The 26998-nt window shown below is 44.2% G+C and overlaps 3 protein-coding genes across 3 annotated transcripts in view; 1 reads left to right on the top strand and 2 right to left on the bottom strand.

Moving 5' to 3' along the window:
• The first annotated feature begins 96 nt into the window (after window positions 1-96).
• LOC138953524 (arylsulfatase B-like) lies at window positions 97-5911 on the top strand. Its single transcript, XM_070325357.1, has 4 exons — window positions 97-514; window positions 3090-3322; window positions 4597-4744; window positions 5004-5911. Exons 1-4 carry the CDS (start codon window positions 248-250, stop codon window positions 5820-5822), a joined length of 1467 nt encoding a protein of 488 aa, XP_070181458.1. The 5' UTR covers window positions 97-247; the 3' UTR covers window positions 5823-5911.
• A 1531-nt stretch (window positions 5912-7442) lies between these two features.
• Window positions 7443-15643, bottom strand: LOC138953155 (arylsulfatase B-like). The gene is made up of 4 exons (XM_070324953.1): window positions 15232-15643; window positions 10647-10879; window positions 9929-10076; window positions 7443-9011 (listed from the first exon to the last, which is right to left on the bottom strand). Exons 1-4 carry the CDS (start codon window positions 15499-15501, stop codon window positions 8193-8195), a joined length of 1470 nt encoding a protein of 489 aa, XP_070181054.1. The 5' UTR covers window positions 15502-15643; the 3' UTR covers window positions 7443-8192.
• Window positions 15644-16308: 665 nt separating this feature from the next.
• The window catches only part of LOC138953429 (uncharacterized), a 33070-nt gene continuing 22380 nt past the window's right edge, over window positions 16309-26998 (bottom strand). Inside the window, exon 3 of the mRNA XM_070325237.1 lies at window positions 16309-18202. Within this exon, the coding sequence (XP_070181338.1) occupies window positions 17982-18202 (221 nt within the window). The 3' untranslated portion in view covers window positions 16309-17981. The remainder of the gene's footprint in view (window positions 18203-26998) is intronic.

The raw sequence follows: 26998 nt of genomic DNA, 5'->3' as shown, positions 1-26998 counted from the left end.
CTTGTCTTTCATATTTCACGACACACAACGTTTACAGGGAGATAATAACGATCGCTGAATGGCTTCTGTTGCTTATATTCATCGCCATACATTAAACTCTAAAGAGCGTAAGTCTTTTCTTATCTTTGCTGAGTAGGCCAGTTTAGACCACTGTTCATAACTATAATATGTATATAGCAGCTAAATAAAACGTCGTCCTATCTTTGCTACCAAAACCGAACAACGAACTACATACACAAAGACAACAATGTCCGGTGAAGGATTTCTTGGTGTACTGATCTTCTTGATACCAATCCTTGGCATTCTATCTTCACCACCCAACATCGTGGTGATCCTGGCCGATGATCTCGGGTGGGCGGATGTCGGGTGGAACAATCCGGGTATCCACACACCCACCCTGGACCGGATGGCGAGGGAGGGGGTGATCCTGAACCAGTCGTACGTACAGTCCACCTGCTCACCCTCCCGGGCCGCCTTCATGTCAGGTAGATACCCCTATCACATGGGAATGCAGGTGAGCTATACATGTTTTTGTTCTCCTTTTTACATTTAGTCAAGTTTTGACTAAATGTTTTAACATAGAGGGGGAATCGAGACGAGGGTCGTGGTGTATGTGTGAGTGTGTGTGTCTGTCTGTGCGGGTGTGTGTGTAGAGCGATTCAGACTAAACTACTGGACCGATCTTTCTGAAATTTGACATGAGAGTTCCTGGGAATGATATCCCCGGACAGTTTTTTCTTTTTTTCGATAAATACCTTTGATGACGTCATATCCGGCTTTTTGTAAAAGTTGAGGCGGCACTGTCACACCCTCATTTTTCAATCAAATTGATTGACATTTTTGTAAAGCAATCTTCGACGAAGGCCGGACTTCGGTATTGCATTTCAGTTTCGTGGCTTAAAAATTAATTGATGGCTTTGGTCATTAAAAATATGAAAATTGTAATAATTTTTTTTTTATATAAAACGATCCCAATTTACGTTTATCTTATTTTACATTATTTCCTGATTCCAAAAACATATAAATATGTTATATTTGGATTAAAAACAAGCTTTGAAAATTAAAAATATAAAAATTATGATCAAAATTAAATTTCCGAAATCGATTTAAAAACAATTTCATCTTATTCCTTGTGGGTTCCTGATTCCAAAAACATATAGATATGATATGTTTGGATTAAAAACACGCTCAGAAAGTTAAAACGAAGAGAGGTACAGAAAAGCGTGCTATGCAGCACAGCGAAACCACTACCGCGCTGAACAGGCTCGTCAGTTTCACTCCGTTTTGCACAAGCGGCGGACTACGGTCATTGTGAAAAAATGCAGTGCGTTCAGTTTCATTCTGTGAGTTCCACAGCTTGACTAAATGTAGTAATTTTGCCTTTTGCGACTTGTTTTTAAATTGGGGGAGGTTAGGGGTGATGAGCGGATGGGTGAAATAGACTTAAAGACACACACATGTACACCTCCCCCCTCCCCCCCTCTCTCTCTCTCTCTCTCTCTCTGTGTCTCTCTGTCACAGACAGACGAACAGACAGACATCTTCCTAGACATACAGTCAGACAGCGTGCTTGAAACTAAGGGATTTTGTTTGATGGAATCTGCGTACGTTATTTATTTACCCTGTTACTGCTCTTTCAACATCTGAACTGGAATGGCAGATCCATGACAGAAAATAAAGCCACTGGCGAACATGTTCAGTCACTCCCTCAATTATCTTATTTTCCACACGCCAGAGTCGCTTCAACGCAGAAGTAATATCAACACTCTGGTGCACTGTCTTGAATAAACAGGCCATGGAGTGTAGCTCACAACACACGACAAAGGACAAAACACAATGCTTTTTATATTTAGTCAAGTTTTGACTAAATATTTTAACGTAGAGGGGGGAATCGAGACGAGGGTCGTGGTGTATGTGTGTGTGTGTGTCTGTCTGTCTGTCTGTCTCTGTGTGTGTGTGTAGAGCGATTCAGACCAAACTACTGGACCGATCTTTATGAAATTTTACATGAGAGTTCCTGGGATTGATATCCCCGAACGTTTTTTTCATTTTTTTGATAAATGTCTTTGATGACGTCATATCCGGCTTTTCGTGAAAGTTGAGGCGGCACTGTCACGCCCTCATTTTTCAACCAAATTGGTTGAAATTTTGGTCAAGTAATCTTCGACAAAGCCCGGACTTCGGTATTGCATTTCAGCTTGGTGGCTTAAAAATTAATTAATGACTTTGGTCATTAAAAATCGGAAAATTGTAAAAAAAATAAAAATTTATAAAACGATCCAAATTTACGTTCATCTTATTCTCCATCATTTTCTGATTCCAAAAACATATAAATATGTTATATTTGGATTAAAAACAAGCTCTGAAAATTAAATATATAAAAATTATTATCAAAATTAAATTGTCGAAATCAATTTAAAAACACTTTCATCTTATTCCTTGTCGGTTCCTGATTCCAAAAACATATAGATATGATATGTTTGGATTAAAACACGCTCAGAAAGTTAAAACAAAGAGAGGTACAGAAAAGCGTGCTATCCTTCTTAGCGCAACTACTACCCCGCTCTTCTTGTCAATTTCACTGCCTTTGCCATGAGCGGTGGACTGACGATGCTACGAGTATACGGTCTTGCTGAAAAATGGCATTGCGTTCAGTTTCATTCTGTGAGTTCGACAGCTACTTGACTAAATGTTGTATTTTCGCCTTACGCGACTTGTTTTCCTTTTCTCTTTTTTCTACCACTTAGCATCGTGTAATTATGGTTGGGTCGAAGCAGTTCCTTCCTGATGATCAGCCCATCCTGCCCAAGGTGCTTCAACGCGAGATGAAGTTGATGAAGTTGTGTCAAAATTCCTGTGCATTGAATTAGAAAACAGGATTTACAGTATGGTTTACACTTAATGTGTTTAATTCAACGGTGTGTGATCATAACCGGATGGAAGTAGTACCTTCCGCGTGAAGTAATGTTAAGATCCCAGTTCTTTTTTTAAAATTTTTTTTTTAGAGCAAACAGGCTATGCAGAGTGTTTCATGGTAACCAAAAGAAGCGTAAGCCATGAAATCTCTGCCCCTTGTTTCCCCCATTCAGCATCGCGTGATCATGGCCGGGTGGAAACAGTACCTTCCTGACGATCAGCCCATCCTGCCCGAGGTGCTTCACAAGATGGGCTACGCCACTCACATGGTCGGCAAGTGGCACCTCGGTTATTGTGCCTGGCGCTACACCCCCACCTACCGCGGGTTCCAGTCCTTTTACGGGTTTTACAACGCCTTGGAAGATTACTACAACCACACCGGCCAGCAGGAAGCCTATGACTTTAGGTAAATCTGTGTCAACTTCTTCTAGCCTTGCCTGAGCAGTTATTGCTTTTTATTACACCCCCGGTATAGGGGTGTGTATAGGATTCGGTCGATGTGTTTGTTTGTTTGTTTGTGTTCGCATATAGATCTCAAGAATGAACGGACCGATCGTCACCAAACTTGGTGAACAGGTTCTATACATTCCTGAGACGGTCCTTACAAAAATTGGGACCAGTCAAACACACGGTTAGGGAGTTATTGGTGGATTAAGATTCTACAAGGACTTATAGAGGGACATATTAATGGTCAAAGGGAAATAACCTTCTCAGTTGGTGGCAGTGAGAATGGTAAGGACGGGGGTGTTTTTCCTACCTCGGAGGAATTTCTTGTTTTGAAGGCACACTCCTCCCCGTGTAAACAGCTTAGCTAACCGTCTCAGATCTGGCCAGGCTTGTACAGGGGATAAGACCATCCTTCCACTTGGTCACATACAAAAAATAAAAATAAAATAGACTGCTTTCTGTGGTGAGTTGACATTTTTTGGATGAATTTGTTTCTTACGCCACTCGTGGCTTTTTGGTAATAAATTAGATTAAGTAAATAATAAAGCATAATCCCAATGTGCACAGAATTCACCCAGGCTGTTTATTTTGGCATGTGGCCAAGTGGAGGGATGGTTATATCCCATGTAAAAGCATGGTCAGATTAGAAACGGCGACCCGAATGTTTAGAAGTGTGCCTTTAACTACGCTCCTTCAAGTTGTAAGTCATGCGCTTGGAAGAAATCTTTAACAAAATCAATTTGTTCAGGAGAAAAAGGGGCAATATGGTTTATATAATGTTGTTATCATTACTAAAAAAAAACCACCACTGTCTTTAGGCAAAGGCGGTTCAACTTTATTCGTGAGGGTACTTAAACACAGTTATCTTGATCGACTTTTCCGGCATTGATAACCATATTAGTCACCATTTTAAAGGTTGTTTTCTCACATTAGAGAACATGCTTGTTTCATACGTACTACCAGTACATATGGAATACATTACGAAACAGGCTTTCTGCCTTCATTTGACATCAGACACAAAGTGCACTGCCACCAGTTGGTAATCAGCAAAACACCGGTCTTGTCTAATGATTGTGAAGAGTCTTGTCAATTTGTCTTCACTTTACACCAGACACAATGGGCTCCAGTTGGTAATCAACAAAACAGCGGTCTTATCTCCCGATTGTAAAGAGTCTTGTCAATTTTATACAGTTCATTATTTTTACTGTACATCCCATTTTTGTTTGTCTACAGGGATAATGACCAGGTGGACCGTACTGCTGTTGGTCACTACTCCACTCATCTCTTTGCCAACCGAGCCACGAGAATCATTAACGAGCATGACGTCACTCAGCCTCTCTTCCTGTACCTGTCCTTTCAATCTGTGCATGGTCCTTTGCAGGTAACTAAAGTCTGACCACATGTCCGCTGTTTCTGTCTTTATACGTCTACGACCTAAACCCAAAGTGTTTGTATTTGCAGCCAATAACTGCCGAATGCGCTGAAAACTCGTCTTTTTTCCCTAATACCTCGTAATAGTATGTCCGTATTTTTATATTGCCATGTGCTTACAAACCAACCCGTTATAGCCATATTAAGACATAAGATTCTATAAAAAAAAATATAAAAAATATTGCACTTGACACATTCTCTGTCGCCAGGTCCCCCAGTGGTACGTGGACACGTACTGTTCGCACGTGCCGGCCAGCGACAGCAAGCGCAGACTCAAGTGCGGGATGATCGCCGCCATGGACGAGGCCGTGGCCAACGTGACAGACGTCCTTCACCGGCGGGGCCTGCTCAACAACACCTTCCTGCTCTTCTTCTCCGACAACGGCGGCCCGGTCAACATGGGCGGCAGCAACTGGCCGCTGAGGGGCTCCAAGACCACGCTGTGGGAAGGCGGCACGCGCTCGCCCTCCTTCGTCTCCGCCCCGGGCTTGCTGCACAGGACAGGCTACACCTACCAGGAGATGATCCACGTCAGCGACTGGTTCCCCACCTTGGTGGAGGCCGCTGCGGATGGCAATGACACCGCCCGCGATATCCCCACCAACATCGACGGCGTCAGTCAGTGGCGCAACCTGCTGGCCGGCTCCTCGCCCGGACCTCGCACCGAGTTCGTCTACAACTTTGACGACCTCTTCAACAACTCCGCCATCCGCCAGGGGCCCTACAAGCTAGTGCATCATCACCCGGGCAACCCGGACGGCTGGTTCGCTCCCTCGGAGATGAAGAACGCCACCACTGTCAACCTGACGTCGCCGACGGGCCACCCCGAGTACCTGCTGTTCAACGTGCTGCAGGACCCGCTGGAGAAGACGGACGTGAAGGACGTGGAGCAGGACGTGTTCCAGAGACTGAAGGCCAGGATGGTGCAGTACAGGCAGTCCATGGTGCCCGCTGTCTTCCCGGGATACACAGAGGCCTCCACACCCAGCAAGTACTTCAACAACGTCTGGTCGCCTGGATGGTGCTGAGCATGAGATTGATTGGCAAACTCGAAATTGAATCATGTACGACTGTTTGTGTGTGTATGCTTTAAAGGAATAAAAATAATTCAGAGCACATGTTTAGGGGGGGGGGGGGGGGGTGACAGTTTGGGAAGGATTAGTGGTTGTCCGATCGCAAGTAATCCAGTATCTTCTGGTCGCCAGGCTGGTTCTCAGCCGTTTGAGATTATTCCATGATGGACTCTTTCACGACTGCTTGTGTGTGTGTTTTAGTAGAATTAGTTGTTCCGAGCATATCTTTAGAGGGGACGTTTTGTAAAGGGGGATGGAGGAAAGGGGTGTTGTGGGGAGGGGGTTGGTTTTTTGGTTGCAAGTCTTCCAGCACTTTTTGGTCGCCAGGATGACATGAGTATTAACTCGACAAAGTCATGAGAAAGACACCATTTCTAGCGGTGGGGAAGAGGGGGGGGGGGGGGGGGTCTCGAATCAGTGCGCTCTTATTTGCCGTCGGGTTCGTTTGTTTGTTCATGTATGTATTATTTTCTTTTTTATTTTATTTTTGTGTGTGTGCTGAGTTAGATTTCGGTGTGATCTTGATTGTTTCGAATCTGTGTGCTGTGTGTGTTTGTTTGTTAGTTTGAACATTTAAGTTTTATTTTCCTTTTTCATGGGTCAGTTTCGCAGTGATCTTGATTGTTTATGATAAAATTCTTTTGTTGTCATTTCTGACTGTTTTCTTCTTGCCATACCCCTAGAGCACCCATGATTGAAATTAAGTCTTGAGTTGGCCGCTCGGTAGACTGGTTTGTTGGTTAGTAAGCTATATAATAGTATAATGATTAATGCTTTTGTATATCGGAGAAATGTAAAGATGACCGACTTTATCAGCTCGTGGTGTATGTCGTGCATCGTCGCATGTGTGATAGGTGCGTCGATCATGTTACATGTATCAAAACCATGTCACTGAAAGTCGAATCTGTTCTAATTCTATGACGTAGAATCTTTTCTTTTACATAGAGAGGAAGAAAAAACCACTTTCCTGTTTTCCCCTCTGTTATTAATTTTCTAATAAACGAAATCATGAACGCAGTTGTATGAACGATTTGGATGTATGTGTAAATACACGCACACATGTATGTGTGCGTGCGTCTTCACATGTGTGTGTGTGTGTGTGTATGTGTGTGTGTGCGTGTGTGTGTGTGTGTGTGTGTGTGCGTGCGTGAGTGTGTGTGTGTGTGTGTGTGTATGTGATAGCGTGTGTGCGTTTTTGTGTTTGTGTTTGTGTGTTTGTGTGGGTACCTATACAAGTGACAGATACAACATCGTTCATGCGCACCTACTATGAAGAAAACATTTCGTGAAAATAGGAATGCGTTTCAGACTGTGATGGGGTGAATTTGAATGTAATGGACAGACATTGAAAATGCATCCTCCAACCGTCCTCCAAGATGAAAGGTTAAGGCCACAAGCCACGTTCTCTCGCTCATCTCTGTCTGTGTGTGTGTGTGTGTGTGTGTGTGTGTGTGTCTGTCTCTGTCTGTCTGTCTGTCTGTCCGTCCGTCTGTCTGTCTGTCTGTCTGTCTCTCTGTCTCTCTCTCTCTCTCTCTCTCTCTCTCTCTCTTTCTCTCTCTCTCTCTCTCTCTTGAATACGTTTCTGGAACCACGACATTTATTTACATGATCACACATAATATTTTACAAGAATTTTAGAGCTTCGCCGTTTTGTTTCCGTATCTCAGCAAAGCTTTACTTTCCAATGCTTATTCTAAACCAGGGGAAACACACATTGCCAAGTAAGACCAGTCATTTGTCCCAAATACTAGAGACGTTTCTTGTGATTTGAAAAAAAAACCAAAAAAAAACCCTGACAAGACGAGGCAAGGTAAAATAAATAAATAATGAGCTTAATTAATTAATCCATTAATAACCTATAAAATAACCGAGAGAAAAGCCCATCCTATTCCCGGACTCCTGGCGACCAGAGAATGTTGAACTAATTGCAACCCGACAAAATCTCCCCAAAAGATGTGCCATGATGCCTCTCATTCCAATTCCAATAAAATACACACATACACACACAAAAAGATTTCATCGAATACTTAAACCAACAACAACTTCCCCTTACCATCCAAAACTTCCCCCCTCTAAAGGTGTGCTCGGAATCCTTCTAATTCGAATAAAATACACACAAATACACACACACAAAGACCCCATCGTGGATTTGCCGAGTAATCCTAACTGCTCCTCACCAGCCAAGCGACCAGACGTTGTTGAGGTAGGGCCGCTACCCGAAAATACTTCCCCAAAAGGTGTGGTCAGAAAGACTCTCTACCAAAACACACACAAACAGTCTAGTCGTACATGATTCAATTACGAGTTTGCCAATCAATCTCATGCTCAGCACCATCCAGGCGACCAGACGTTGTTGAAGTACTTGCTGGGTGTGGAGGCCTCTGTGTATCCCGGGAAGACAGCGGGCACCATGGACTGCCTGTACTGCGCCATTCTGGCCTTCAGTCTCTGGAACACCTCCTGCTCCACGTCCTTCACGTCCGTCTTCTCCAGCGGGTCCTGCAGCAAGTTGAACAGCATGTACTCGGGGTGACCCGTCGGGGACGTCAGGTTGACAGTGGTGGCGTCCTTCATCTCCGAGGGAGCGAACCAGCCGTCCGGGTTGCCCGGGTGATGATGCACCAGCTTGTAGGGCCCCTGGCGGATGGCGGAGTTGTTGAAGAGGTCGTCAAAGTTGTAGACGAACTCGGTGCGAGGTCCGGGCGAGGAGCCGGCCAGCAGGTTGCGCCACTGACTGACGCCGTCGATGTTGGTGGGGATATCGCGGGCGGTGTCATTGCCATCCGCAGCGGCCTCCACCAAGGTGGGGAACCAGTCGCTGACGTGGATCATCTCCTGGTAGGTGTAGCCTGTCCTGTGCAGCAAGCCCGGGGCGGAGACGAAGGAGGGCGAGCGCGTGCCGCCTTCCCACAGCGTGGTCTTGGAGCCCCTCAGCGGCCAATTGCTGCCGCCCATGTTGACCGGGCCGCCGTTGTCGGAGAAGAAGAGCAGGAAGGTGTTGTTGAGCAGGCCCCGCTGGTGAAGGACGTCTGTCACGTTGGCCACGGCCTCGTCCATGGCGGCGATCATCCCGCACTTGAGTCTGCGCTTGCTGTCGCTGGCCGGCACGTGCGAACAGTACGTGTCTACGTACCACTGGGGGACCTGGAGAGAAAAAAATTACTCTAAAAAGTTAAGCTTTACCAAGTGACTAAGGACCCTAAAACTGGTAGGGAATAATTATGTAGTATTGCAATCCGCACACTATAAGATTCCCCCCCCCCCCATAACATATGTACCCTCCCCCCAAAAAAAAATCCCCCCAAAACGGCGAGCTTGCAGCAAGAACAGTTGCTGACTACATACCAACATATCTATATATTTCGTGAGACATTGAGCATACATTCCTTCAGACAGAAATGCATGAATGTTGAGCTGTCTACATCGTCATACTCATACTAACAAAATGTTAATCACATTCAAAACGACACAGTGTGACAGACAGACGGTCCTGCAAACAGACAGACATGAACGCGCGCACGCGTGCATACAGAATGTATACATACAAAACACATTCAGGCATGATGTAGGCAGGTAGACAGACAGAAAAACAAGCAAGCAAGCATGGAAGTATTCAGGCAAACAGAGAAACACACTCTCAGGCCGACAGGCAGACAGACACGCTTACAAACCTGTTGAGAGTCACAACAGAAAAACAGCTGGACACTAAAATAAGAGACATACTCGTATGTATGCTTTTCCTCAGTTTTAAAACTTTGTTTCCTTTACTCAGTGGGATTCTTGATCTCTCCTTCTTCTTCTTCTTTGATGGGCTTAGACTCCCACGTTCACTCATGTTTTTAGCACGAATGGATATGTACGTGTATGACCGTTTTTACCCCGCCATTCGGGCAGCATACGCTGATTTCGGGGGAGGCATGCTTTCTATAACCCACCGAACTCTGACATGGATTACAGGATCTTTTCCGTGCGCACTTGGTCTTGTGCTTGCGTGTACACACGAAGGGGGTTAAGTCACTAGCAGGTCTGCACATAAATCTCCCCTTCAATTACTCACGCACCTGTAAAGGACCGTGGACAGCCTGAAAAGACAGGTACAGGAAGAGAGGCTGAGTGACGTCATGCTCGTTAATGATTCTCGTGGCTCGGTTGGCAAACAGGTGGGTTGAATAATGTCCAATCGCAGTTCGGTCTACCTGGTCATTATCTCTGGTGGTGTAAAATCAAATCAAAAAGAATGGTTAATGGAGACTGCACATTCTTGTTGAGGTTCTAGGAAATACGTGTCAGATAATCAATCTTTTTACTATTAAATACAGAGAAACATGTGTCATGCTTGCCCCGCACACCCACCCAACCCCAGCCCACCCCACCATCACTGCAACAGAATCAGTCTGGCTCTCTGACCCCCCCCCCTCTCTCTCTCCCTCCCCCCCTCTCTCTCTCTCTCTCTCTCCCACCCCACCATCACTGCAACAGAATCAGTCTGGCTCTCTGACCCCCCCCCTCTCTCTCTCCCTCCCCCCCCCCTCTCTCTCTCTCCCACCCCACCCCCCTCCATAAGACTGCGACAGTCAGGGAACTGATGATAATGGTGACTTTCAGTGAATGACGAGCAACTGATTGAAATAAATTTTCAAGTAAAAAATAGTGATAAAATAAGGACTTGGGAGAGAAGACGAGAGCAAGAGAGACAAGCAATTAAGCACCAACTCCGTCAACCCCGCAAAGAACCTTCCGGACACCCCCAACACCCTTCCTGCCACAGTCACTCTCCACCTGAAGTCATAAGCATCCTGATGCCCCGTGTGGTTATAGTAGTCCTCCAGAGCTTCGTAAAACCCGTAGAAGGACTGGAACCCGCGGTAGGTGGGGGTGTAGCGCCAGGCACAATAACCGAGGTGCCACTTGCCGATGGCATGTGTGGCGTATCCCATCTTGTGCAATACCTCGGGTAGGATGGGCTGATCATCAGGAAGGTACTGTTTCCATCCGGCCATTATCACGCGATGCTGGATGGGAAAACAAGGGGGCGAGATTTCACGTTTCACGCTCTTTTGGGTTACCATAAAACACTCTGCATAGCCTGTTTGTTCTTATAAAAGGGAACTAGAATTTTGACAGAACTTAACACGGAAGGTGCTGCTTTCACACGATGCTCAAATGATAAAAGAAAGGTTTTTTTAGTTTTCCTTTGTGTGTGTCCTGATTAATTTTGTGCAGTTAGTAATGCACTCTGTAACCTGTCTTCTCGTAAACTCATACATGTATACATTTTGACATAACTTTCATGTGCTGAAACTCCTCGGGCCTGGATGGGCTGATTAACAGGAATTAAGATACTGCTTCCGCCAGGCATGATCACACGATGCTGAGTGAAAAATAAAGGTTTTTGTTTACACCGTGTAAACTCTCTTTCGTGTACTGGAAACAGCACTGTGTTCTCATTAAAGCCATATGTACTCGATGACTATACACGCTAATTGCTTTACCAACAGCTGGAGACAGACTAAATTAAGTTCCCTGCAAAATATTGTGGTCTAGGACCCCTTAAATGTTGAGATATTTGAATTTTCATTTTGATCTGGATCGTCCTATTTATAGATTTGGCAACACATGTAACGTTGATGCAAGGGAGAGAACACCGCGGCTTTGTTGACATCCTCACTTTTTCAGAGGCTAGAACAAGCTGTAATGCATATATTATGGTCCGCGCATGGTGACGTATCGTCATTATATGGTCTTATGGTGCGTTTGACATCGATTGTGGGCAAACTACACTTTGTAAACACGGGAGTGCGTTAGTATGCCTTTAAAATGGACAGGAATTCTGAAGAGAAAAACTTCGTCCGCCTAAGCGATTCTGAGTGAGAAATAAATAGACATTTTTTTGTTTACACTGTGTAACCTCTCTTTTGTGTACTGGAAAGCACACTCTTTGTAACATGTTTTCTCATAAAAATGGACAGGAATTGTGAAAGAACGTCATCTGCTGTTCAAGCACCTCGGGGAGGATGGGCTGATTACCAGGAAGGAACTGCTTTCATCCGGTCATGATTACACGATGCTGAACGGGGAAAACCATGAAATACTTTGCGTTGTCTTTTTGCTCTTAAAATGGAACTGGAATTTCGACATGACCTAACACAGAAAGTACTGCTTCCATCTAGCCATGATCACTAAATTCTGGAAGAAAGTACTCCGTTAAATGTTGTGTTTAGCTCTCTTTTGTGAACTGGGAACTCGGCTCATCCGTAACCTTTTTTTACATTTAGTCAAGTTTTGACTAAATGTTTTAACATAGAGGGGGAATCGAGACGAGGGTCGCGGTGTATGTGTGTGTGTGTGTGTGTGTGTGTGTGTGTGTGTGTGTGTATGTGTGTGTGTGTGTGTGTTTGTGCGTGTGTGTGTGTGTGTGTGTGTGTGTGTGTGTGTGTGTGTGTAGAGCGCTTCAGAGTAAACTACTGGACCAATCTTCATGAAACTTTACGTGAGAGTTCCTGGAAATAATATCCCCAGATTTGTTTTCCATTTTTTTTGACAGATCTATTTGATGACGTCATATCCGGCTTTTTTGTAAAAGTTGAGGCGGCACTGTCACACCCTCATTTGTCAATGAAATTCATTGAAATTTTGGCCAAGCAATCTTCGACAAAGGCCGGACTTTGGTATGGCATTTCAGCTTGGAGGCTCAGAAATTTATTAATGAGTTTGGTCATAAAAAGTTTGAAAATTGTAATTAAATTATTTTTTAATAAAACGATCCAAAAACAATTTTAACTAATTTCTCATCCTTTTCTGATTCCACAAACATATAAATATGTTACATTCGGATACAAAACAAGCTCTGAAAATAAAAGATATGAAAATCATGATTAATATTAATTTTCCGAAACCGATTTAAAAATTATTTAATCTTATTCCTTGTCTGTTCCTGATTCCAAAAACATGTAGATATGATATGTTTGGATTGAAAACAAGCTCAGAAAGTTAAAAAGAAGAGATACAGAAAAGCGTGCTATCCTGCTCAGCGCAACCACTCCCGCGCTATTCTGGTTTGCCATTGCCACGAGCGGTGGACTAACGATGCTACGAGTATACGGTCTTGGTGAAAAAATGCAGTGCGTTCAGTTTCATTCTGTGAGTTCGACAGCTTGACCAAATGTTGTATTTTCGCCTTGCGTACGCGGCTTGTTAGTTCTCATTAAAAAGGGCAGGGATTTTGACTAACAACTTCGTATGTACGTATAAGTACATGTACTTCAGCAGGGATGGGCTGATCGTCGGCAAAACTGTTCCATCCAATGATGATAACATGACTGCTGAAGAAGAAGTAGAAACAAGTCGCGTAAGGCAAAATTACTACATTTAGTCAAGCTGTGGAACTCACAAAATGAAACTGAACGTAGTCCGCCGCTAGTGCAAAAGGCAGTGAAAGTGACGAGCCTGAATGGCGCGGCAGCGGTTGCGCTGTGCTTCATAGCACGCTTTACTGTACCTCTCTTCGTTTTAAACTTTCTGATCCAAACATATCATATCTATATGTTTTTGGAATCAGGAACCGACAAGGAATAAGATGAAATAGTTTTTGAAACGATTTTGGAAATTTAATTTTGATCATAATTTTTATTTTTTTTATTTTTCAGAGCTTGTTTTTAATCCAAATATAACATATTTATATGTTTTTGGAATCCGAAAATGATGAAGAATAAGATGAACGTAAATTTGGATCGTTTTATAACAAAATATTTTTTTTACAATTTTCAGATTTTTAATGACCAAAGTCATTAATTAATTTTTAAGCCACCAAACTGAAATGCAATACCGAAGTCCGGCCTTCGTCGAAGATTGCTTGGCCAAAATTTCAATCAATTTGATTGAAAAATGAGGGTGTGACAGTGCCGCCTCAACTTTTACAAAAAGCCGGATATGACGTCATCAAAGACATTTATCGCAAAAAAGAAAAAAATAGCCGGGGATATCATTCCCAGGAACTCTCATGTCAAATTTCAGAAAGATCGGTCCAGTAGTTTAGTCTGAATCGCTCTACACACACACACACACGCTCACACTCACACACACACACCCACATACACCACGACCCTCGTCTCGATTCCCCCTCTATGTTAAAACATTTAGTCAAAACTTGACTAAATGTAAAAAGAAACTTCCAGTTTAAAGGTCATATACCACTGCATTGCAATCTTGATAAAATGTCATGCAACGAAGCGCCTTGGGCAGAATTGGCGTATCATCAGGAGGATACTGCTTGCATCCGGCCATGATCACTCGATGCTGATGGAAATTATGCGAAAGAACTATTTTTGTAAGAGTGAGACAAACTCCACATTTGGGACCCTGCAGCTTCTTCGTGACTTTATTGTCTGCAGTATGTGTTCCAATTCTCTCCTTACCATTCGTGCCAAGCAGTGCTGAACAGAAAAACAACCTTTTCCTTTTTGAATGTTGAGTCAGCTTTTGGTTATTGGGTATCACACCGCATTGCCTGTTTGTTCATCAATACAGCAGACTTAAATTTGATAACGGCTTTGTCTGGTGAAACCTGATTGTTTCTTAAACTTCTTTTTCTTCCTCAAAACCACAATGCTTTGCAGTGAACACAAATTTGAACATGGCTTCATTTGCGGAAACACCTGGGGCAGGATGGCATGGTTACCAGGAAACATCTGCTTCCATGATCGGCTCTGTGACCACACAATGCTAACACTTGTGAGGAAATGAAGCTGTAAGTTGAATTTTACGTTGATTATTTTGGGGGAGGGCAAAGAAAAGAAAGAAAGAAAGGATCCCAACGGAAGGAAGAAAGAAAGAAAAAGAGAAATAAAGCAGAAAGGAAGAAAGATGAAAAGAAAAAAAAAACAAAGACAAAATAGGAAAGAAGCAAGGAAAGAAACAAAGAAACTAAGAAAGGAGATCCGTGGATGTGTTTTTTGTTGCTGCTGCTGCCGCTGCTTTGTCTTCACTTTTAAGGAATATCTAGATTACCGAACAAAACTGTTTGAAGTCAACGACCAACAAAGCCACGGGACGAGAATTTTCTGAAAAACGCTACTGTTGCTGTGGAAACACCATCGACAACGTAACTCATCGTCGATACATCCTCCATGCGAACTTATTTTATACACACGCGCGCACACACACACACACACGATCGCACGCACGCTCGCATGTACGCACACTCATGTACGCACGCGCGCACGCACACACACACACGCACGCACGCATACACACACCCACCTTCATATTTTCTCTCTCTCTGTGCATGTCTCTGTCTCTTTTTCCTTCTCTTCCTCTCTCTCACTCCCCCTCCTCTCTCTCTCTCTCTCTCTCTCTTACAGCTCACCTGCATTCCCATGTGATAGGGGTATCTACCCGACATGAAGGCGGCCCGGGAAGGGGAGCATGTGGACTGTACGTACGACTGGTTCAGGATCACCCCCTCCCTCGCCATCCGGTCCAGGGTGGGTGTGTGGATACCCGGATTGTTCCACCCGACATCCGCCCACCCGAGATCATCGGCCAGGATCACCACGATGTTGGGTGGAGAGGACAAAACACCCAGGGTTGGTAGCAAGAATAGGAGAAGAACACTGAGAAAACACCGAGACGACATTGTTGTTGTGTACTGGTATAGTTCTTGATCAGTTTGAGAAGGATAAGTACGTAGTACCAAAAGCACAGAGCTTTAGAACTACCGTACAGTAAGTGCGTATATTAGGCTATGTAGTCTTGTAAAATGGTATATTGACCTAGCAGAGATAAGCGACTTAACTATTTGTTCACGAGCTTAACCTGGTTTGTAATTGTCTTTTCTTCGCATTTTCTGTTATCTATGATGTTGTTGCTGTTGCTTGTACAGATGTTTATTTTCAAGGCTTCAGCGTGAGTCATCATTGTCTTTTCTACGCATTTTCTGTTATCTATGATGTTGTTGCTGTTGCTTGTACAGATGTTTATTTTCAAGGCTTCAGCGTGAGTCATCATTGTCTTTTCTTCGCATTTTCTGTTATCTATGATGTTGTTGCTGTTGCTTGTACACATGTTTATTTTCAAGGCTTCAGCGTGAGTCATCATTGTCTTTTCTTCGCATTTTCTGTTATCTATGATGTTGTTGCTGTTGCTTGTACAGATGTTTATTTTCAAGGCTTCAGCGTGAGTCATCATTGTCTTTTCTACGCATTATTTTGTGAGTGGTACTTGTACCGCCGGTATTGTGTTCTAGTGATTCTTTGAGACTTGTTACTGTGTACGAAGCTTTAAAGATGTACTGACAGAGCAGATGAACAAGATAAATTGAAAGGCACAGTAGATAAGTAGATAGCTCAACAAGATTCATTAACATTTGATTGAAGGCAAGATTATAACTTGATTTGACAAAGAGACACACAGAAACAGACACACATAAACACGTGCGACAGAGTAAATGCAACCTTTATTTTTCGACTTGGCAGTGCTGAAGTATTTCAAAAAACAAAGCCAATTCAGCGTAAAAAAACACAACAAGAACTCAAATACACGAAGTAATATCACAGACATTGAGAATCATCATATAAACACTCGGACGTAATCTAAATCTATTACAATAACCTCATGAGACCACGTATCTATAGACTCCCTTCACATCCTGCGCATGATGAGGAAATGTAGGTCCATCATGCAGGATCCCACACACCCGGCTGGTCATCTCTTCCAGCCTCTGCTCTCGGGGCGCAGGCTCAGAACCCTCAGATGCCGTACGGCAAGACTCAGAAACAGTTTCTACCCCCAGGCTGTCCTGGCTTTTAATAACCGGTAAATGAACTCTACAGATTGTGACACGTTTTAGGATGCTCTAGGAGTATGGTTTTAGTAGCTGACATTACATACTGTGATATATAGAGTGGGTTTTAGTATGGTGACACCACTGTGACGCGATGAAGCCAGACTATGTTTTAGCAGCTGGTTATATTACCGGAATACACATCTAGTATGTTTTAGTAGTTTTAGTCGTTCTTTAACCACTGTGATGTGTTGGAAGAGTTTATTTTTATGTGCTGTTTTAGAGGTACATTTTATCAGTATGGAACATGTTCAGTTCTTACAGTAGTTGATAGTGGGGGGGGGGGGGGGGTCCTATCTTATTCTGCGTACTTTTATTGTGGTTCCGATAGCTCTTAGAGTTTCATAGTTCTCACCATGTCTGTATAGTGTATGTATTAGTTACTGTGATACCAAATTGTCTTACCCATGTATGTATGATGCTATGCGCCAGTGATGTATGAATGCTATTTTGGTTTTTATCACACAGCAAGCTGCTTTCCTCGTGTATTTTTTATGTTCATTCATGTATTGTACACTTGGCAATAAATTATCTATCTATCTATCTATCTATCTATCTATCCAGAGCACAAGCCCGCAAAATAATGCTCTTCGAAGGGCATTGGTCAATTTTTGTAGTCATAGTCATTTTTTGCCAGTTCACTGCATACACTTAAGACACACAACTTCGCTTGAAAACTGGCCTGCACACCATATCACATCTGGCCAGGCTTTAACATAGGATAAAATCACAGACCCCCCCCCCCCCCCCCACTTGGTCACGTACCAAAAACCAACACCCTGGCAGATTTCCGTGGTGATTTTATAAAGCTTTGATAAATTTATGTATTAATTGTTCGATTTCATTCGCACATCAACACACCAAACTGGAGTGTTCCACTTTTGAACACACTTTTTTTGTGAGCAGTGGTGAACACCGTGTGGAATACTACACGTATAATTCTACTTGCAAAAGTAGCACACATTGTAAACACTATTTACTTTTGCCAGTAAAGTTCTCCTCCGAAAGCGGCGTATGGCTGCCTAAATGACAGGATAAAAACGGGCATACACGTTAAAATCCACTCCTGCAAAAACGCGAGTGTACGTGAGAGTTTCAGCTCATGAACGCAGAAGAAGAAGAAGAAGAAGAAGAAGAAGAAGAAGAAGCCGGTAAAGTTATAGCATGTCGCACAGTGCTCAAAACTGGTTACAAAAAGTGTGCTCAAACGTGGAAAACTTCGGTTCACAGTGAACAGTGCCCATCACTCCATCTCCTTCTCGTGGCTGTCAAAATCACCACAAAATCCAACGGTCGTAGAGGAAGCGGTCCATGGAGCAGAAGTCGTTGTTGGAGGCGGGGATGCTGATGAGGACGCAGTCGATGTTGGTGAAGCTGCCCTCGGGCAGGGGGAAGGCGTCCCTCCACTTCCTGCGCTTGATGTCGTAGTAACTCACCATCTTGGTGCTGCTGGCCTTGGAGAAGCTCAGACCGCCCAGCGTCCAGATGTTGCGACCTGCACGTATATATATATATAGGATGGAACATTATAGTGCTGCCCTAAAGCCGGTGGAGGGGGGGGGTGCTGCCCACAGTGTGGAATATTAGTGCTGCCTACTTTGGTGCTTGTGTCCTTGGAGAAGCTCAGACCTACCAGCGACCTGCAGGTATATATGGTGGACAATTATGGGGGGTGCTGTCTACAAGCGGGGACGGGGGGGGGGGGGGGGTGCTGTTTACAAGCGGGGCCGGGGACGGGGGGACGGGGAGTGCTGCCCACAGTGTGGAATATTAGTGCTGCCAGTACTTTGGTGCTGATGGCCTTGGAGAAGCTCAGACCTACCAGCGACCTGTATGTATATATGGTGGACAATTATAGTGCTGCCCACAAGCGGGGGGAGGGGGGGGGGGGGGTGCCGCCCACATGGGGAAATTTGAGTGCCTGCCCACAGTGTGCAAAATCAGTACTGCCTATACTTTGGTGCTGCTTGCCTTTGTGAATTCTCCTAGCCTCCAGATGTTGCTACCTGCACGTATATATGCAGGGTGGAACATTATAGTACTTGCCCACAAGCCGGCGGGGGGGGGGGGGGGGGGGGGAGGGGGGGTTGTGCTGCCCACATGGAGAAATGATATTAGTACCTGCCCACGTACAGTGTGCAAAATCAGTACTGCCTTTACTTTGGTGATGCTGGCCTTGGAGATGCTCAGACATCCAAGCGTCCAGATGTTGCGACCTGCACGTATGTAGGGGGCAGGAATGGGAATTGTCCACCGAAAGGCATATTTCCGCCGACATTTTATTTTTGTTCCGCCGAAAAAGCAAAAGTGTCCGCCGAAAAAACAAATGGGGGAGGCAAAAATGGTTCTGAAAACTGAATTTAATGGCAAACTTGGAGCTCAGATGAAACCAAATTGCACAATTTGGGTTCTTAGGAGAAAAAACATTGGGGGGGGGGGGGGGGGGGGGGCATGCCCCCGGACCCCCCTAGTAAGGCTAGGCGCTTTGCGCCGTCGACTTTGATATTACTTAAAAATTGTCGGCGTTTTTTAATTTTGTCAATTCCCATGCCTGAGGGGGGAACATTATATTGCTGCCCACAAGGTGGAGAATTAGCGCTGTACATCTTGGTGCTGCTGGCCTTGGAGAAGCTCAGACCTCTCAAAGTCCAGAGATGGTATCCATATCCCACCCCCGTGTCACCACAGTGGCACGTAAACGACCTCGGTCATTCTGCCATAAGTGCAGATGGCTGACACCACCTAAACACACATACACTTGCTATCTCATCTGAAGTCGGGGTAAAACCAGAGAACATGCCCCTAATGGCTTTGCCGTCAGGCCGTAAAACTTGATTTCTCTCTGGAGAATTAGCGCTGCATATACATCGTGGTACTGCCCGCTTCAGAAAAACCGAGTGCACCTAGCGTACAGATGTTTCGACATGAGAACATAGGGAAGAACGTTAGTGTACGACCGTGGTGCCTTTTGGTTTTGTATTTTCTGTAGTGTGCATACGATGCATATAACTCCTCGCTTTACTCTACAATGGAAGTACCTAAATAAAACACAGATTGATTTGGTACTTCAAAAATAATTCTCATAAACCACAAGCGCATGATAACTACGTGTAGTTATCATTAGCTTCTGCATAAACTGTAAACAGCAGGACACCAAGTCAGTTTATGCGATAGCTATCATTTTACTAAAATAGAAAAGAAAAGCAAACTCGATGGGTTTTTATTATTTTATTTTCTACTCTTAAAGCACAAGATTTTCTTTCTTACTTTCTTTGTTTCTTTCTTTCTTTCTTTTTCCCCTTTAAAATAACAATCTCTGAATTTGCTTTTAATGCTGGCAGCAAGGGAAACAAACAGCGACAGAAGAGGAGGAACAATTCTGCAGAGTATCTTCCCTTGGTTTATGCGGCATGTAGTACTAGTTGCTGTTTGACGCACGTAACTGGTTCTTGTTGTTTTTTGCTGGCGCTCACTCACTCACTCACTCACGCACGCACGCACGCACGCACACACGCACACACGCACGCAATCACACACGCACGCCGCACGGCACAGTCACACACACACAAACACACACACACATACACGCACACACACACACATACACACACATACACACCCACACACATACACATACACACACACACACACACACAACAAGCACACACAATATCATCCACACAAACACACACACATTCATACACACACACACATACATACACACACACACACACACGCACACAAACACACACACACACACACAAACACGCACACACACACACACACACACACAAACACACAAACACACAGACACACACACACAGACACAGACACAGACACACACACACACACACACACACACACCACACATATCTCGTTAGCGAAGATACATGTATTGAATTGAATTGAAATTTCTTTATCGAGGGTGACAGAAAAAGCAATGTATACATGCTTTTTTTCATCCGGCCCTCGCCCATTGAGGGGTAACACAATAACAAGAAGAAATGGAAGTTAAGTTACCTACAGTACATTCTACATAATTAACATAATTAACATGTCGAGCAATCAAAAAGACATTTCAAGATGCATTTTGATTCTTTAGCTATGTTTAAAAATTATATTTTCAATAAAAGCTGGCAATAAAAGCTGAGTCTAAAGCTTTCAAAAGACCGTTAAGGTCTTTACATCTTCACTATAAGTAAGCCTTTGAGACCAGTTGGTAACGCGTTGGCTTTGTAACCAGTGTGTTGCTATTAGCGTGGGTTCAAATCCCCGGTTCGGCGAGAGATTTATTTCTCGGAGTCAACTTTGTGCAGACTTTCTTCTGTGTCCGAACACCCCCGTGTGCACACATGCGCACGAAACAATTCCCACGTTCACAGCGAAAGTCTCAGGGCTTGGAAAACGCGAAGACACGCATGCATCATCTCTCGTCTCTGATTATCATGATCGTATCTCGATACTTTGACGAGACGAACCGAATGCTGGCGTGTCGAAGAAGACAGCGACAGCAGGCTTGTTCGAGTCAAAGTATCACACCATATCCTCAGCGTATTACCAATACTGACCTGTCCCAATAATTTTATGGGCCAACTGGTCTAAGAGGAAGTTAACCCCTAACAGTCAGTCACTAAGTCCTTTGAGATTGTAGTGATCTCTCTAGTGCAGCTGCTCTTTTTTCCTCCTCGCATGAGGTGCTACACCCCAGGATTAAAATCCGCTCGACAAAAGTCATCCTCATACAGATCGCCCACCACCATTCAAATTCATCAGGCAAACTTCTCACGGATACGTCCAAGCATTTATCACATGAGCTTACGACATCCTGTTACTTACCAAAACATCAACAGCCCGGCTGCTGTCTGTGCTGCATGGAAATGTCAATCTTCAGCTGAGCTCGCTTTGCACAAAATGTTTACCCGCCATTGGACACTTCAGAAGCCTTGTTCAGAACACGCTGATGTTTTTCTAGTGCAGTTGCTTTGAAATTTGAAGACTAAAACATGCTCTGAGAAGGAATGTGACTTTAAATGTCATACAAAACATTATCAACGGAACTGTTTATCCACAAAGAATACATAATATTGTATTACCCAGAGTTTTCTCAAATGTGCGGTTCAAAAGACATACACTCACGCTCACAGGGACAGGCGGTTGATTAAAGAAACACATGAGCAGTAATTAAAGTCACATAATTATCACAAACAGTGAATCAGCGGAGTAACAATGCCACTGGAATGAATTTTATTTCGCATGTTTATGCTGATATTGCACCGACTTACTTGTATTTCAGACTTCATTCGTGACGAAGAAGATGAACAACATGTTGACTGGGAAACGGTCGGAGCTTCTCGGCCTTGATTTACTTTTTTCTCCCTTTGTTTTGGGGGGTGATGGGGGTATAACAAACAATGACACCTTTCACTCAGTTACCGAAGCCACATCATCAGCTGATACATAATTGGTAACCCAGATACCGACCACATTGTGTGACATCTAGAAGAGAGCCTAATAAAGGTCAAGCAAGCCCCAGAGACAGAGACAGCTCCTACAGACGACAAGCGCGTGCAACGACCCAGTTATGAGTTTTCGCAAAAGTGAATGAATACTACAAGTTGATATCACTGTTCATTGGCTCTGTCGACGCCCGTTTTTAACCGCTTGCTTCCCTTTATATAATAAACCGTCCATAGATCGTCGTCCTCCCGAACAAAATCCTTTGTATGTCATCAAGAATTTAGGATTCTGGGTAGGGAAATCCTTTCATGCAATGACGTCAGCGCCTTTCGGCGATTGGTCAATGCATTTCGGAGCCAGACAACAACATAATGTCGGTCACGCTTGAAATTAACGCTACTTGATATTGCTTTCCAAACTTATACGAAGTGAACGGGAGCATAGGGTCAGTTATTAACTTAACTTGCCTCGAACAGTGAGATAAAGAGAACAGTACACAAATACGAACGGAGAGACTCGGAAACTCGAGTCGAGTCAATACTGATCCCCACGCTCGAGAACTCAAGTGTAATATTTGAAGTTAAAATCTCCCTCGCCAACCGTGCGACAGACTAGCTCAGTTGGTAAAGCGCCCGATCGCTTTTCCTAACATTGGTGGTCACGGGTTCGATCCTCTTCGACGGCAATTTTGTTTATAAAATGTTATTAATTTTTTTGTTTTAAACTCATTATTCTTAAATCCACTTCTGGTTTTTGTAAATTGAACTTCACCCGTTTGTGTGTTTAGGGGGGTGGGTGATGAGGCTCGGTGGTGGTGGCGGGACATGGTGTGTGTGTGTGTGTGTGTGTGTGTGTGTGTGTGTGTGTGTGTGTGTGTGTGTGTGTGTGTGCGTGTGTGTATGTGTGTGTGTGTGAGTGTGTGTGTGTGTGTGTGTGTGTGTGTGTGTGTTTTAACTGCTCTCATAGTGAGGTCTTAGGTGGTCTACACACCTACACACTGAGGTCCTACAGAAGTCCTCACTCGGTGTGAGGACTTTTTTCCCGTTAAGTTGACTTTTTTGACGGAAAGAATGTCATAACAATGTTCAAAATGACATTCTTTCCGTCCTCTATAGGCGACGAAATAGGTCAAATTTTGTGCCTTTTTTAGTGAAAATTCTTCGATGCCGGAGCGAGTACTGCACTCAGTGCCGTTGTAGTGCAAGTGCACTAGAAAGGCACTGCACCCAGTGCCGTTGTAGTGCAAGTGCACTACAAAGGCACTATCCGTGTATGTATTAGCAAGTCCTCACTATGAGAGCAGTCCAAACATGTGTGTGTGTGTGTGTGTGTGTATGTGCGAGCATGCTTGCATGCGTGCGTACGTACGTACGTTAGTAAGTACGTGTGTGTGTGTCTCTCAGTCTGTGTGTCTGTGTCTGTGTCGGTGTGTCTGCGTGTCTCTGTGTGTATACCCTTATAGTGCTAGGACTAGCTGCAGAATAGGGGCTGAATTGTTCGGATTGGTATACCAACATGATACTTTATACAGTTAAAAAGACATCTCTTAGGATCCAAATTCCAGGGAGGGGCAACTTCTAAATGGTCTATGAACGAAAATATGACCCTGTTTAGTAAGCGTACCCTCAAAACGCACTTTTGGAGAAGGTGAACATTCAAAACACCAGTTCTTTGTAACTAAGAGTTTAGTTTACCTTTGAATTAACATTTATGTTTGCCTGTACCATGTTTCTAACATCAGGACAATAAACACACTGCAGGGGCAGATCCAGGGGGGGTTTCCGGTGTTTCTGGACCCCCCCCCCCCCCTAAAAAAAACCCGTATTAAAAAATACATTTAAAAATAAAGAGAAACTGAAGGCTCAAATTGCACCAGATTCCTCCATTTTCCTTGATTTGTATCAACATTTTCCGGGGGGGCATGCCCCCGGCCCCCCCTAGGAGCTGGCCTCTGTCTTCTAAATGACGGTTTCGGAAAGTAGTTGGGTAATTTGCTGGCTCAGGTTGCACCAGATCGGTCAATTTTCCTTGTATTGGTAATCTAATTTGTCTTCTTAAATATACTTTTTGAAGGTGTATTAGGGGAAGTTTCTTGGCTCAGATTGCACCAGATTGCTCCATTTTCGCGCACACAACTAAACGCTTCGCGTCGTCGAATTGTCCCTTTAAGAAATTTGGAAACCCCCATGATGTGATCCGCCCCTGCACTGGCTATTGACGTTTTATAATTATATACAATTGAATCGGATTTTCTTTTCAAGAACGGTACCGTCTAGTAACAATCGCAAGCTTGCACATTGACTATTAAAATTATGCAAATGACAAATATTGTCTTGCTATTTGCTATCTTTTTGGAATGGGTTCATGATTCTGCTTTATTTTAAAGCAAAGACAGATGACACTACGACACTACATACTGATGTAAAATATACTGTCCGGTCAATTGTCTACAGATAAATTCTCAACAAGGTTGTAGAGGCCCTCCTATTTACAAATACTGTACACAAGCTGTATTTCTACTATTCGTTAACAAAGAAATGCATTTCATGCATAATGCCAGAGTTTGAAAAAGAAACCTGTAAACATAGTTTCTTCTATATCCATAGCGATTTACTCACATAACCGGTTCATGAATTCAGTCTTTCAGTCACGCTGGCATTAGCCATCACAGAAGCAAAGAGCAGTGCAGGGGACACCCGCTGTGGCACAGCTACACGGACCTCTACAACCTTTCTTGCAGCTGCATTTTACTAGTTCAGAGCAGATCTTAGATGCATCTGGAAGTGATGTCCAAACAGGCGAATAAGTTCTATCAACTTCTTCCCAGCCCCAGCTTGCAGGATCTGGAATCTCTGGCTGCGGAATGAGAGCTTCCTTCCAGATGAGTGCATGCAGGATCGCTCTTTTCGTGTGTTCAAGAAGAGCAGCTTGAGTGGGTGGGGTGTTTTCCAGCATGCGCCCTTTCTTCGTGAACAGGTGTTTTCTGGCATCGTTCACCTTGTCGGAAACACTGGTCTTGTTGAACATCAACGAGACAAAGAGCTCAATCTGGCTGAACTTGTCCGGTGATGCAAGCACCCAAAGGAACAGCTGTGAATTCTGGATCAGACATCCACACTTCCCAGCATCTCTTCTTACTGACACCAAAGAAAGATGACACAGTGTCGCAGCCAGTCAGAGAATGAAACATCAGAGGTGCTGCTTATTTCTCTGGGCGTAGTCGTGAATAGGCAGAAGACGATAGTGGGATCCAGCACAAATGCCACCCACAGGTTTTACCATGGAGGGAATGGTAGTGAGTGAGCTGTTGCAAGCACCACTACATCAGTGTCTAAATTCCTGATCATGACGTCAGTGTGATTCATTCTGGCTAGGTCAGAACAGTTTACAACCAGTCTGGTGTCAGCCTCTACGTGTGAACAAGGGGACAGCCTGGCTCCTAATGGTCCTCACTAATGTCACTAGAACTAACAAAGTCCACACCTTGTGTTGCAATGACCACTTTCCCGTCTTCCTTGACGAGCTTCAGATTTTCAGACAGGATGAAACAGCTCTTCTTTGTTTTGACTGTTTCATAGGAATTCTGGCCGATTGCGTGGCAGAGCAACGTCTCCGTTCACTCTTCTCCTCATGCCAGAGCCTCGTTTCTTCCTCACTGATAACTTCAGACTGTTGTCACGATAACAGTCCCAAACAATGTCAACGCGATCAGCGTTAGACAGGCACACCAGGACATATGCTAAAAAGACAGCATCACTGTACTCTTGGAATGTTTGTGCTTGGCGTGGCTTCAGAATGTGCACCAGCGCAGCACCATCAATGAGAACAGCTGATACTTGTGGTTCAGTGAGTACTGGGTCATGAGTTTTCTCAAAACAGTGCAGGAGATCGCTTTTGTTGCCGTGGCGCAATTCTCCAGAGTCTGAGATTGATGGAGGGAATGACTGGTTTTCATGCTGAAAGAATTCATCAAGGTCTCCTCCTCTAGCCTGACATCCAACATACAATCTTGCAAACAAACCACAGTTGGTCTTGGCTGTCTTCAGCTTCAGATTCTTCGTCATCTGAGTAGACTTGTTCTGATTTCTGAAAAGGGCTACCGGTACTCTGTTAAGGTGAATTGGGTCTGACAGTGGCTTTGACCTTAGCAGCAGCCTTTCAGCTAGTTTCAACCGGCTCAATCTGGTATCTTATCATGGCTTAACCTGAAGTGCAAAACCCTCGTCTGGCGATGTGAGCCAGTCCCAACATCGTGAGACGTAACTTGTTGTCAACTTGAGGGTCAATCTTCGAAGCAGCTTCCCGAATATGTGACTTAAGCTGGTATGTAGAACCTCCAGAAAGATTTCCAGTTTTGCCACAGTTAAACATACAGGTCTCTTGTGGAGAAACTTGCCCACTCTCTCTGCGTGATCTCTTTCCTGTCTCGCCTTCATCTTTTTCAGCTTCATTATGCCGTCTCTTTTCAGCTCTGTCCAACATTCTTTGGTTGTAGATAGCACGGCAGTTCTTGTGCCACCTAGCTCCATGTTTGGCTAACTTCTTCTTCTTGTCGTTCGCTGTTATATCGTCAGTCCGGACTGCAGGGCGAAACGTGCTGTCCTCTCCAAGTCCTCTTTGAGGCCGTATAGCTTCTGGCCAGGTGGTGTCCCTCAGAGCACTGTGGTATGGACAAGCCTGCAGGATGTGCTCTGCTGTCTGATTCTTGCCACACGGACATAGGGGGGAGGGAACTAGCTTCAGCTTTGTGGCCATATGATGGTTTAGTCTGTTATGTCCAGTGCGGAGTCTGAGTAGGACGACTTGTTCTTCCTGACCCATCATTGAATTTGTC

Source organism: Littorina saxatilis, linkage group LG17, assembly GCF_037325665.1.
Source record: "Littorina saxatilis isolate snail1 linkage group LG17, US_GU_Lsax_2.0, whole genome shotgun sequence".
In the NCBI taxonomy this organism is placed as follows: Eukaryota; Metazoa; Mollusca; class Gastropoda; order Littorinimorpha; family Littorinidae; genus Littorina; species Littorina saxatilis.
The sequence above is the reverse complement of the archived record's forward strand: the minus strand, read 5'-3'. Positions and strand labels throughout refer to the sequence as shown.